Here is a 14,654-nt window from a genome sequence, read left to right as displayed (position 1 = left end):
AAGAGCAGTGAGAGTCTGTGAGCAAAGGTTTACTTCAAGCCCTGCAGCCTTTGAGCCCTCTGGCAAGCAGTCTGCAACGTACTGTTCTTGTGCACACTTTTACATCACGTTTCTCCCCAGGTTCTTGTAATCTGAGGTGAGGTTAACTTCCTGTCAGCCATCAAAATGAGTTGCAGAGCCTGATCTTGCGGTTTCGTTGACTTTCTTGGTCTTCCAGAGCAGTCTGTCATCAACTGAACCAGTTATTTGGTATTTTTCAACCACTCTTCTCACTGTGGTGTGGTGGCATTTCACTCTCTTGGCTATTTCTATACAGGAGTAACCTTCTTCATGAAGCACAATGATGCTGTGCATTTTGATTGGTCAGCCAAAGCTCACTACTGATTGGCTACTTTCGATCCTAACATTCTCGAAAATTCAAGGTGTGTTTGTTTTAGCACATAAACTCACTCAAAACCTTTAAAAGACTTTGGTTATATTAATAAAAATTATGCATTTCAACCCAACTACAGAAATTTTCATCAAAATACGAATTTTGTGTGGTTTCTTTGAGTAAAAAGTTGATTAAACATGTAAATACAGCTTAAAACTGAAAATGTGCAGGACTTTTTCACACAGCTGTCTACATATAATGTATATATGTACATGCATATGCATATGTATATGAAGGACAAAGATGACTGGCAGAATTCAAGGCTGCATTTCATGCAGTTGTTGCCTCCTAATGAGAGATTGCATGGATAGAAGAAATGTGTATTTTCTACATTAAAATATGCAGGATAAACATTTGCAAAACCATTTCTATCATTTCTTGGCACAGGCAGAGAAAACAGGGCAGAGTAAGAGTTGGCATCTGGCCTCGCCTTTAGTACTGCATTGGATGATCTCTCTAGGCTTGTTCACCACAAGTTTTTAATATGGAAGCTGTAAAGAGTTGGAAGGATTAATTCCTCAGCTCAGATACTTCGACAGGATTCTCCTTATGTATTTCAGTTGTGATAAGATCTGACTGGGCCAAGGATGAAAAGAGACAAATCAGCAGTTTCTTTTGTCAAATGATTATAGAGAGAGAAAAAAAGAGAGAGAGAAAGAAAGAGAGAGGGGAGAGGGAGAGAGGGAAAGAGAGAAAGAGAGAGAGAACACAGATTCTCTTTTCTAGGCATGCTGGTTTGTGAGGGATAGCGCAGTCCTAGAACAAAATCAATTTCATTCTTATTAAAATGCTAGGTTTTACTGTTTGAATTGTTCCTTTCCTCAGTTCCATTAGGATGCCATTGGGGAAAGTTTGCATTACTAAAACTGAGGAGATGGAAAGCAGCTCACACCCAGTGAGGTCTTGGAAGAAAAAGCCCAAATATTGTTCCTGTTTTGCCTTTTTTCCATTCTCTAAAGCATCCAAGATGATTTTCTTTTACAATCCGGGTCAACCTAGTCTGACAAGGAAATCAGCGTCACCACCTGCACTGTTAATAGTAGCAAAAAAAGGTTGAACAAAGGATTTTGCATACAAAATTAAGAGAATTTCCCACCAGGCAATTTTCCTAGAACTCACTCAACTTCAATAATTACCCTCTTTCCACAAGAAATGTATCACGCCAAACTTTGGTTTTCTTGTTTGTTCGAAACCTAAAATCAAAATAACAACAATTTACTGTTGGCATTTGTGGCTATGTTTGGCTATGCAATTAAAGGTGACTAACTTATTTTTACTCCAAGCAAATTATTTGCTCACAACTTCCACAATTTTATAAATATGATCTTTAAAATTGTTTTGTGTGCTGGGAAAGCAAGGGTCATTTGTACTTTAGACATGTTTCACTTTCTCTCTTCTTCACAAGCCAACTCAAGAATTTGGTGTCAAATGGGCCTCAAGAAAGTGCTTCAGCTCACCTGTTCCCTGGTTTTTCAAGGTCCAGAAGTTTAAGAATAGATTTGCCATCCATATCTGGAGGTGTATCAAGTCCTGCAATATCCAAAACTGTTGGAGCAAGGTCAATATTCAGCACCATGTGAGATACTCTGCAAATGAACAGAAAAGATCGGAGCTGTATTAGGCACATTAGAAGAAATATCTGAAATCTTTGTAGAATTAAAAGAACCTGAGCGTCATTTTATACAAGTACTTAAGAAAATAGTATATGCAATGGCAGTTTCAAGTTTCTTCCAAGTTTCCCTTACCGGACAGTGAATTAGGACGAGCCACACTAATTTCAGTTATGCAATGAGATAAAGCAGTCATGCTATTTGAGCCAGCAGACTTGTGGCTAAATATTTATATACCCGGTAAAGCCACAGTAAGTGAAATATATCCTCACATGACCCCATTACAGTCTTAGCAACAAGCTACAAAATAACAGTCCAAGGCTATAACAATAAGAAAAGGAATATGCCATTATACTTCTAGCAAAGTTTGGAAAGAATAACATTTACAAAGTAAGAAAAAGATGTTCTTCTTTGATCATGCTTCGCAATAATCTTGATGAAATAAACCATCCACAAGAATGACAATCAAATGTGCTTACAAATATTTTACATTAGGTACAACAGCTGTGCTGCAGACATAGGAGAACGTACACTGATCCCGGCTCTATACTTGGACCACGAATAAAGAAAGGAACCCGAATATCAAAATCATATGGCATTGACTTTCCCTTGACCAGTCCAAACTGTCCAATATGGTAACCATGATCAGCAGTGTAAATAATGTAAGTATTCTCCAGTTCTCCAGTTTCCACTAGCATATGATATAACTGAAATGCAATAAATGGAAAAAATATCAATGCAAATCATTGCTAAATCAATCATTATACATACACACAAAGCAGTATTTACAAAATTTACATTTAAACAATTCTGTTAGGGCTACGTCACTAAAACCAATTAAAATCCAGCAATCGTGAAACAATCACCATATGCATCTAGAAGAGATTATGCAAATTCCATCATATATAAAGCAAATTGGAAATGTGCATTTTAGAGCTTGATGCTTCAAACAAAATGCATCAGCGGTTTCCAGATTGGAACAAAGCGCAGTAGTTTGTCATGATTTTGGAACAGAACTAGTCTTTTTCAAGATTGGAACAATTAGCAATAGCAATAGCAATAGCAGTTAGACTTATATACAGCTTCAGAGGGCTTTCAGCCCTCTCTAAGCGGTTTACAGAGTCAGCATATTGCCCCCAACAACAATCCGAGTCCTCATTTTACCCACCTCGGAAGGATGGAAGGCTGAGTCAACCCTGAGCCAGTGAGATTTGAACTGCAGAACTGCAGTCAGCTGAAGTAACCTGCAGTGCTGCATTTAACCACTGCGCCACCTCGGCTCTATAATTGAGGCTTTCAATCACTCTAATTGGCCTTCGGTGCCGAGTATTTATTTTTTTCTTTTTAATTCCTAGCCTACCAATTCAACAGCAGGATTTTGGCTTGACTGATCTGAAACATTCTAGGCCACTTAAGGAAAAGTGGCCATTCATTTTTTAGGCCCAGAGAAAGAGGGGAACTGCTGCAACTGACTACCTGCAACAGGGCTGCTACAGCTGTTTCCTTCAAGGCAACCCCATCTTCCTGGTCCTATTCTACTTTAGCAGGTTGTTGCTTTTTACGGTGTTTGAGTCTCCCTCCCCTTTTCCTGCTTTTCGGTTGTCTCCCGCACATAAAGAAACAACTGACAAGTTACATGAAATCTTTTCTTTTTGCTTTTCTTTTTCTTTCACCTTTCCTTTACAGTACCCCTCCAGTTTAAGACTAGATAACTAGATCAAGTTTATCTGCCCTATAAAAGTCTACTCCCCAAAGCCATGATTGGAAGAGGCCAAGGAATAGCTAAAGAGAGAGATGATAAACCGAAAGAAAGACCAAGGCAGAATTTGCTGATCAGACGTGGGGAGAAAACAACTACATAGAGGCCTGATTTAATAGTACCTCTTCTTGTGGTACATCAGCCAGCATCATAATGGAAGAAGCCAAAACAAAGCTGAGGACCAAAGAATAGGCTCTTCTCCCATCACAAACAGAAAACAGCTCCCATTAGCAAACCACTGGCCACCTGATCATCACTACCTATGCACATATGGTTATTGGTGCCCATGAAAGCTGTTCTTTCCATCAATTCACCTGTGTCTAGCTCTAGAGGTAGAGGGCGGAAGGAAGACCTGCTACTAAGGCAACAGAGAAAAGGAGGCTGAAGCCAGGCCAATGACTGAATGTGAATAAAAGTTTTAAGTTCTTCCTTAGCTCACATGAAGATAAGGGGAAGGATGGGAGAATACATTCAGACTTACGATTCTATTATTGTAGCTTTACAATCAAAGTAGTACTGATCTATGAGGCTTTGGTTTCCTAGACTGATCTACTTTGAGGGGCTGACTATATTATTCCCACCCTTTTTGTGAGTATTCAGTATTGGATTCTGATTGCTAATTATCTTGCAAGATAAAATGCACTAGCTCAGAGACCATAAACACACTTATTTATTGCTTTAAAGATATAGACATGATTCTCTCAACAACAGCAGAATTGGCCACAGCCAAGTCAGATGAAAAAGACAGCTAACGTAATGTCTTCATGCCATTGCCTGCCTATTAGCAATACTAAGCAAACTATTGCTATTTTTTAAATTAATTCTGTTATGGTGAAACTTAAGTTTATGATATGGATAGTAGGCAGGTAAATACAAAATAAGTGTGTTTGTGAGAACGAGGCCTTGTGAAGTAACATTGGTAAGATTAATTTACTTTAAATGATTTGTTGAGCCTATTTGGAAGTGGGCAGTTTGTGCAAGCTGTTATGACTTGCAGAAGTTGAATTTACAAAGTGTATTCAAAAATACACCGGCTGACATTTGGAATTGTTTGATGAACTTTTGATTTCTCTTCTATTTAACTTTTGCTGATTCAGCTGTGGTTGTTGAGTGATATGTTTGTGAATATACAATCAAATCCAAATAAACACATGAGCACGTAATTGTCCCAACTATTGCTTAATCAGAGTTTTCAGAAAACATTCTGGAACTCAATGTTTTATAGTTTTATACTCAACCAATATTCTGTATTTTTTTTCTGCAAGAATTCTAATTAAGCATTTTAAGTAGCAAACAATACTTAGTTTAAAAATTATCTGGAAAGATAACAACAAACCTGATAGGAATGGTAGCACCCATAAGAAATTAACTTTTTGTCCAGGTCTGCATCTGGTTACTTACTTATAACTTGGCTGGATGGTTTTCGCCAAGTACTTGCGGGCTGGCGGTTAAATATCAATGAGTCTTTCTAGCTTCATCTCTTTGGTTTGTATTGTGTTGCTGAGCATCCCCGTTTAATTGAAGACTTTTGTGGTCTTTCCTGAACACCTTAAGGGTTTTTCTAAGTTGATGGTTGGGTAAAAATGTTTTACTTATGATATTTTACAATGTTTTTCATTGCCACTTTTTCCAACCTTTACGTGAGTTCATTGGCCAGGGATCACCTACTTTTGTGGTCCTGGGCCATAAAATAAGCCAGCAGCAACAGCACTTAGACTTACTGTATATAAAGCTTCACAGTGCTTTAAAGCATATCTAAGCAGTTTACCCAGTCACCATATTAGCCGCAACAATCTTGAATCCTCATTTTACGGGCCACGGATGGAATGCTGAGAAGGCAGTAAGGATCTGATTCCAAGTTCTCATTGTCTCTTGGAATCTCAGAACATACAACTTATTTTAAGACTGAATCTAGTTTGAATTTTGTTCCATTATATTGTTTCAAATGAGGCTGTTTGTTTCAGGCTCGAAACAAACTATGTTTCCCATCTTATGTACATCTCGGGAAGCTTTTGTAGGTCTCTACAATTCTGATATTCTCCAGGTCATATGAATCTATTTGGCTGCAAAACAAGCAAGTATGACTGTAAAACTAAGTTAGTTTCACTGATACAGAAAGTCTCTTTAAATGTGTTCAAATACAATTTGTTTAACTTTTCTGTATTTTTTTCTATCAGCTAAAATGAACCTATCAAACTATTTGCAATAAAGATTTCAAACAACCCAAGGAAATTTATTATAGAATGTTTTTAATTAGTACAGAACATGGAGGGACTCATACAGATAGTTCTCGACTTATAATTATTTGTTTAGTGACCATTTAAATTTGAAAAGTGACTTATGATTGTTTTCCCCATTTATGGCCATTGCAGCATCACCATGGTTATGTGATCAAAATTTGAGCTCTTGGTAACTGGCATGGATTTATGACAGTTGCACTGTCCTATGGTCCTATGATTATCTTTTTGCAACCTTTCCAGCTGGTTTTCAACAAACAAAATCAATGGGGAAAGCCAGATTTGCTTAACAACCACATGATTCACTTAACAACTGTAGTGATTTAGTTAACCACTATGTCAAAAAGGTCATAAAATGAGGCACAGCTCACTTAACAACTGCTTCGCTTATCAACAGAAATTTTGGGCTCAGTTATGATTATAGGACTACCTGTACACTACAATGCTTCACTACACAATCCTTGTGTATGTGTATATCTATTTTACCAGATGAAATATTACCCTTTTTCATGTACTTGGTTTGCCTTATTATCGATACTGTTGCAAGAATGAATGGAATAAAAATTGGGGTATTTATATAAAAATGGAATGTATTGGTAAGTGGAATTCTGGGACAAAGATTTCCTACCATAGCAATATTCAAAACAGAGCAGAATGTAGTACTACAGAATGGCTTTAAGCATGTCTATTTTTTTACCCTTTCCATGGAATCATCAACCGACAGCAGAGTTTGAAGTCTTTTGCGTTGCAAGATATTTGTAAATTCCATATGGATGGGAAGCATAGGCCCTGTATACTGCATGATCCAATGCTTATCCATGTTGGGTGCATAGTTGTAACTAGGAGTTCTGCAGGGGAAGATAATATAGATTAAGCTCAAGATGCAAAATCTGCCCTTTTTGCTATTATCTACTGCACATCAAAATAACTTTCAGAAAAAAAAGCAAGGTTATGAAATGCATTCTTATAAATTACCAGTTGAGAGTAAGCAATCACAATTAAGTAGGTAGTTTATTTCATGCAATTCTGAGATCTGACTTCTAGCATATTATTTATAACCCCAATATTATAATCACCTGGTCTTTTCTGAGGCTGATGTTTCACTTCTCATCCAAGAAGCTTCTTGGATGAGAAGCAAAACATCTTCAAAGAAAAATTAGAAAGTCCAGTTGCCTCTTGAAAAAGCATCTTTGGGATAACTATGCCCTGGTTGACTGAGAATCTCCATAGACATTAATGGATGTTTTAAATAATAAAGGCAATTTGCTCCTAAGAAACAATCAGGGATGTGAGGATTGTTCTGTGTGACTCCCTGTGTGACTCTCTTGCTCACAAGCCACAGCGTAGTGTATTTCAACCTTGGCCACTTTAAAGGGTGTGGGCTTAAACTTCCCAGGCATCATTCTTTCAACTTTCAGGCTTGCTGGCTATACCACAGCAAGTTTTTTTTTCTGTTTTTACTGACTAATTTCTGAAAATTAACATTTTTGAAATTAATATATAGATAAACTGCTGTACTACATGTATATCAGAGTCATGAGAATTAGGAAAATTAAAAATAAATATTTTTTTTCCTTATTCAATAGCAAAAAGAAAATTTCCTACTGATGCAAGAATGTCATGTAATTAAGGAATTGCTTAATTAACAGACATTCCTCATTAACAAACAGAACTGTATCATAGTTCTTTAACTATGTTATAGTTTTTAAACTATGTAATAATGATAATTTTTTTCATCTAACTTTGCCGAGTTATCAAGCAACATTTTTTCTGCTTTCCATTCTTTGCCACAGACAGCACCACAATTTCTGCCATTCACATAAGCAAAAAAAATAAAACTAAGCATGCGCATACCATGCCACTCCCTGCAGCACTATTATCTTGCTTTTTGTATAATTGCCATGATTAGAGCCAGAAAATAGTGTTTATCTTCCGTTTTGATTACTGAAGAGTCTATTGATGTTTGGATGTTGCCCACAGAGAGTCAGCTGCCCCAATCGCCCCTAAAACAATGGCTGCAGCCATCATTAAGAAGCATGTTATGTCTGTTCTCATTATGATATGGGAGAAAATAACACTAATGCTACTGTTTGTGCTGTAAATATTTCATTGGGTGTTGCTGAAAAAAAGAATGACCCAAGTCAAAGATTTTAATGTCACATCTGAGACATCTGTAACGGAATTATTGAAGGCTAATACTCTTCAGGTCAAAATAATGTCTTTCAAATCTCAGTCTCACCAGTGCAACTTACACATGGTTGGAATTCTACAAGAAGCAGAACATATTAGGTGGAATATTAGCTCTGGCAAAGCTTATCAGTAGAAACCGAGAGGGCTCCCTGCATATTCTGCCCTTTCCATTTTGTATAGCTGATAAGCCTTTGCCATTTATTGGGAAATATCTCAGAGATCCATATTATGTTCTGTCCAAACTACCTTAAGACTGTAATATGGTTTTTTCCACAGGAAGAAATCTGATTTAGGAGATACATTTTAAAATGTTATTGAACTTAAAGTCATTATTTTGCTTATCTGACAAATTAAGGGCATCCAGAAATCTTTTTGTACTCTTGTGGAAGCAGGAAAAAGCAAACTGCATTTTCTTTAAATTTCGCTACCAAAGTCACATTAGTGGATTGAAAATCCCCCCCCCCCCTTTTTACAGAATTTATTTGCACACTGTTAAGAGTTTGGAGCTACAAGGAAAAGTTAATAAACCACAGTGCTTTTTAAATTGTAATTTATTTTTTCCTCTTTGCTCTACTCCTTTTCCTTAATATTAATCTAGCCTTCCTCAAAATATATATTCAAAGGCAAATAAAAAGTTTATTTCATTTTGTCTCCTATTCAATTCTGTGTAAAAGTAATGATAGTAATATAATTTATTTAATAATTTATTAAGGTACTTAGAGGAAATTAGAGATGCTTCATAACACTTTTAATTATGATGCACATTGAACCATTTTTAATTTTTTTCTCAGAGGTGCTGTGTTTGCATATTTATAACATATGATATAAAACTATTTTCAAGTCCTTTGGATCCTGTCTTAATTGATCCTTGGGGTACTCCTCTTAATTCGATTGAACTTTAAGATTTAGATGATCTTTATATAAAACTCGTAGAGTTACAAGCAATAAATAAGTCCTACAGAAAGCTTGGGTGAGGGAAATATATAACTATATATGAGACAATTCTGAATGTGCAGAGAATGTTTCAACTTGATAGATTTTTTAAAAATAAGATTGCTGAAGGGAAAAATGGGGTGAAATATATATTTATGCGATTATTTACAATGCATCTGATCATCTGAATGGTTTATAGTCCTTCATTCAATACAAAGCTTAAAAACAAAATATAATAAAATGGTGTAAATAAAATAAAAACTTTTCCTTCTAATTTGGTTTCAGAACGTCCCACGACTTAGAAATTCTTAAATAATTAGATGGACGGCAGTTGGTGAACAGTGGTAAGATTCTGTGGTGTCCAGATTATACGTTACATTTCTTACAGGATTACAAAACCTATTGTATATTCCTAGCTCAGGGTAAATTCCAGCCAACACTACTGTCGGTTGTTTGTGTGCGCGCTTGATGTGCACTGCATGCGCATGCACAGTGCAGTTAAAATTGTTCTGCGGATGCACAGAACTGAAAAACAAGATGGTGGCATCCATGGCGCTGACTGAGCAACTGGTACGGGGGTGTGGCAGCCGTGGGTCATTGCCGATTCCAGCGACCCAGGTTGGCAAACCACTACCATTTCGGCCAAACCGGTCTGAACCGGTAAGAACCCATCATGTCCTGGCTACATTTTGCCAGTACAAGTAATCCTCAATTTACAACAGTTTATTTAGTGACTGTTCAATGTTACAGTGGTACCGAAAAAAGAGACTTATGACCAGTTTTCACACTTATGAGTAGTGCAGCATTTCCATGGTCAGGTGTTCAAAATTTGGCAATTGACTCATACTTATGACGGTTGCAGTTTCCTGGAGTCATGTTATCACCTTTTGTGACCTTCTGACAAGGAAAGTCAATGGGGAAGCCAAATTCACTTAACAACTATGTTACTAATTTAAAAACTGCAGTGATTCACTTAATGACTGTGGCAAGAAGGTCGCAAAATGAGGCAAAATTTCTTAACTGTCACTTAGTAACAAAAATTTTGAGCTCAATTGTTAAGTCAAAGACTATCTGTGTACTTATCTGGTATTCTATCTGGTTACTCTGAATTGCATTAAATAAATTAGGTTTCACTAAAAATATTTATATGTTTAGGCTGTATTCCGAATCCTATATTTTCTTGCTATAAAAATTCCAAAGAAGTTCAATTTAAATTTATCTCGAACTTCACACAAACAAAAGAATATCTAGTTCTCAAACTTGGAGGTAAAATTAATATTATTAAAATTAATTTAACTCCAAGATTATTTATATTTTAAAAGATCTTTCTATTTATATTCCTTTTATATTATTTAATAGCATTAATAGTTTATTACATATTACATCTTCTAAAACACTTTCTCGTATGCTTTAAGATTGTTACTGTGTTAGGATTCAACTGTCTACAGACAAACATCATTTTTAGACCTTTTATTAGGCATTTTTTCCAGTTCTGTGCACTGTTTAGAATAAGGAATTGCAAAAGTCAATTCCTTTCTGGCCTCAGTTTCAAAAGTTCTATTTGACCTCAGTAAAATTCTGATGAATATTCAAATAAATATTTGATTATCACTTTCCTACTTGCATTTAATTCTGCAAAATACAGTAATGTGGAAAATAAAGTACTGTGGCTAAAATTTTGAAGGTCTTAGCCATGAACAAGTTATATTACTTTTCCAACATAGTAGCAAGGAACAAAACTTTCAACAATTTATATTTTGCTTGTAGATAATATATTTTTCTAGCCTTTCAATACTTTTGTCTTCCATATTTCTTCCCATTGTTAACATTATACGAATACATTTGTTAGTCTGACGTAATACAAAACAAACCAAAAAAAGAAAAGTCAGACAGCTTAAATTTAAACCCATTACCAGAAAATAATGGTGCCAGAATATATTTAGCCACCAAAAGAGAAGAATCCTCAATAGTTAAATACTCAAACAATGACACTTCTTACCAAATGATTATATTGCTCTTGCTATTATTTTCATGAGCTATAGCCAAAGGAAAAGTCAGGGAGACATTGGATTTTTCCTTTGTTAACAGGCCATGATAAGCTGGCAGCGTATTAAAAGCAGAAACTATTCCTTTAGCAATTTAGTCATGCAAACTGGCAGTTTATCTTCCATTTCTCCTTTTACACTTCCAAATAAGATTTTACTCTGTTTAGTCTTTCAGTATTAAAACAACCTGCAGTAACCACTGAATAAAAGATGCATAATAGTCCCAGAATTTCAAGACAGCCGGATTGGGATAAAATAGTGATTTCTGATTTGTGCTTCCACACTTTTTATAATCAGTTAAGCACAAATCAGTTTGGCTTCAAACTATTACATATTTTCAGGGATGCATACTGAGTTTAACAAAAGTTTCCAAGGTTACCAAGTTCAGATATTAATATCATATAGTGTCCAGTGCAGACAAAACTTTTCTCAATCTCCTAACGCAGAAGAGTGGAAGTGGCTGCTAAGTTTAATGCTTGAGAGCTGTCTTTGATCATTTTTTAAAAGTGAGCATAGATTCCACATGCAAAATCCAGGCAAGTGTGAAGACAAACAATTTAACTCTGTTTTGCCCTCCATCATTTCCAACAGGTAACAAGCCACTTACTGCAAAAGAGGGCTTCCTTTGTCCATGAAGACCTTTCATTTAATTGGAAACCCTGGTCAATCAGAGCTCTCAACTGTGCAGACAGCCTCCACAGAGAGTGGAGTCTCTCAGCTGCAGACACCCCCTCCCCCATATGTAGAGGGCGATGGGAACAGTGCAGCTTACATGCTTTAAAAATGATTAAATGGGGCTATTACTTGGCCTTAGTTTCAACCACTCCATGAAATCTGCTTCTAATTAAATTTTTAGAACACAGCCATGTCTGAGAGCCTTCAGGCGAGCCCTCCCTCCTCTTCCTTACTCCCCTGCCTCATCCTGCTATCCTGTCTGCTATCCTGTTTATTTTTGGGGTGGGAGAAGAAACGTTAGAGGCTGAAGTGATAATGCATACTTTTTTAGAAAGTCAAAAATTTTAGAAGGTCAATCTTTCAGTATTTAAAAAGTAAGTGCTCGGCCTAAATAGAGCTGTTTGCCTTTCCAGTGGGGGTGACCAAAGACTCCCTGCTAAGAGGCACCAATCTGTTGGCCCAACAGTCTGTTAAGGGAGTGTGGCCCAGACTCCCACAAAAACTTAATACAGGAGATAAGCACATTGTGGACTGGATTTTGCTTCCAGGGAATGGATACAGAACTCATTACAGTTATAAACCCTTGCGTGCCTACAGGACTGGCTCTCAGTCAAGTGGAAAGAGGTATTGAATAGTAACACTACAAAGATCCCAGGCTCTGTAGTGTTAATATACTATTTATTAATGATTTGAGTGATGACTTAGGAAACATAACATGGATGACATATACATAGGGTAGATAGAGAATTATTACAGTTTTAGAACTTAGGATGTATTGACAAGCTATAACAATAGAGCAACAAGATGGATTTTAACAGGAGAAAATACCTTGATTTGGAAATGAAAAATCAAAGGCATAAGTGTAAAGTAGGGAAGACCATGTTGGGAAGCAATATTCCTGAGAGAAATTGGGTGTCTTGGTGGATTACAATTTGAACATGAGCCAACAGTGTTGATGGAAATAAAGCAAATGCAACTCAAGGTTGCATCAACAAAAATACTGTAAAAATATCAAGTCATTTGTGCTCTCATTTCTGTGCTGGTTGGACAAACTCTGATACATTGGAGCATATCCAGAGAACCATTACGATGATTAAGAGACCTGGAAGAAAATCTTTATAAGAAAACAATTGGAGGAGTTGTGGATATATAATTTGGAGAAGTCTGTGGGAAATGTGATAGCTGTTTTCCAAATGATTCTAATGTAGAAAATGGAATACTTAGGAAGCAAATTTTGATTGGATATCAGAAAGTATATCATTTTGCTGTTAAACAATGGAACAAATTCCTTCAGGAGATTTTAGACTCTTATGGGAGGTGTTTAAACAGGGTGGACAGCCATCTGCCAGAGATAGCTATTGCAGTAGATTCTGTACTGGAAAGGGAATTGGACTAGATGATCTCCATGACACTTTCTAACCATTCGGTTCCATGACTGCATGACTATGGTTGGTTCAGCTTATCCAGGTTGGGAAATTTTTGTATCTTAAAATTATGTTTGCCTGCAACTTCAGTCAACAACTCTGATTTTGGGGGGGATATATTTATGTACTGATTATTTGTTAGACATTTGGGATCTCAAAACTAGGAATAGACAAAAATAAATGTTTGGGAATTGGAATGTCCCAATTTCAAGTACAAAAATAAGCTAGAAACAGCTATTTTGAAGATGTTTTGCATCTGAAATATTCAAAAATGATGAAGTTTACAAAGTTTCACTTAAAACAGTTTAAAATAAAGCACTTCACAAACCCTTTTATCCAGATTTAATGGTGTTACCCAACAAATTTTGGTCTGAATTTGTTGCACCAATTAAGATATCAAAGCAAAAGCATGGGAATTGTCAATGGGATGGGAAGAAGTATAGATGTCAAAAATATAGCCTTTTTTCATTTATTATTTTAAAATGTTGACATAAACTGGCTTTTTTTCTTGTGCAACCATTTATCTCAGGCTTAGGGGAGATTATGAAATATATTTTCTGAAATACGTTTTAGGCTGCAAATGTGTCTTCCATATTATAAACACATTAGCAAATACATAAAAAAATATCACTATTATTTTAATTCATACCCATTTTGTAGATGCTACTCATTGGTTTTTAACAGAGAAAGCATGCAAATATGTGATCCGCATCTACCACCATGAATTGGTAAAATCCACTGCACAATACCAAGACTTTACTGTTTCTTTAGTGCAAACTTAATATCAATTGTACAGAAATGAGACCAAATGTTCAGAGAGAAACTTGAAAGAAACTCAGGCAACCCCGGGAGAAAAAAAGGAAAAATGGAAGAAAAAGGTGTTCCAACTGCTTTAGACACCAAGGCAAATGACAACTCAGTATTCTCAGTGTTTACAAGGCTTTCCTAAAACAAAAAAGTAAAGATTATGTTTTTCAAAAGGTAGAAAATATGGACCCTTGCATAAGTATGGAATATTCTAGAATATTTTATTGAACCCTCAAGGAATTGAAGCAGGGCAAGAAGGTGACTGGCTGAGGCTATGCAGGACATCAAATTTCCATTCCAAAGGGCAGTCAGCAATGAAGTGGCAAATCCCCAGCATGTTCACAGTATGAAGTTTCACTTACATGTGCTGAGAAGCGTTTGCATACAGCTCAGAGAATTGTGGTGCAGAGTCTTCTGGGCCATGGGGAGCTGCATGGCTGATCACCATCATTATAGGTCTATGGGGATATGTCCTCTTAGACATTTTGAAATAACTGATACTGTCATTAGTGATTAAATCTGTAAAATAGTCCTGAAACAA

General features: G+C 36.2%; 1 protein-coding gene across 1 annotated transcript in view; it reads right to left on the bottom strand.

Annotated features, from left to right (window-relative positions):
* SULF1 (sulfatase 1) overlaps window positions 1-14,654 on the bottom strand; it is an 81,020-nt gene that overhangs the window by 23,074 nt on the left and 43,292 nt on the right. Inside the window, exons 5-9 of the mRNA XM_032222247.1 lie at window positions 14,476-14,645; window positions 6,737-6,887; window positions 2,575-2,750; window positions 1,891-2,019; window positions 1,570-1,626 (exon numbers count right to left, since the gene is read on the bottom strand). Of these exons, the coding sequence (XP_032078138.1) occupies window positions 1,570-1,626; window positions 1,891-2,019; window positions 2,575-2,750; window positions 6,737-6,887; window positions 14,476-14,645 (683 nt within the window). The remainder of the gene's footprint in view (window positions 1-1,569; window positions 1,627-1,890; window positions 2,020-2,574; window positions 2,751-6,736; window positions 6,888-14,475; window positions 14,646-14,654) is intronic.

Source organism: Thamnophis elegans, chromosome 8, assembly GCF_009769535.1.
Source record: "Thamnophis elegans isolate rThaEle1 chromosome 8, rThaEle1.pri, whole genome shotgun sequence".
Lineage (NCBI taxonomy): Eukaryota > Metazoa > Chordata > Lepidosauria > Squamata > Colubridae > Thamnophis > Thamnophis elegans.
Note: the sequence above shows the minus strand (reverse complement) of the source record. Positions and strands in the feature narration are given on the sequence as shown.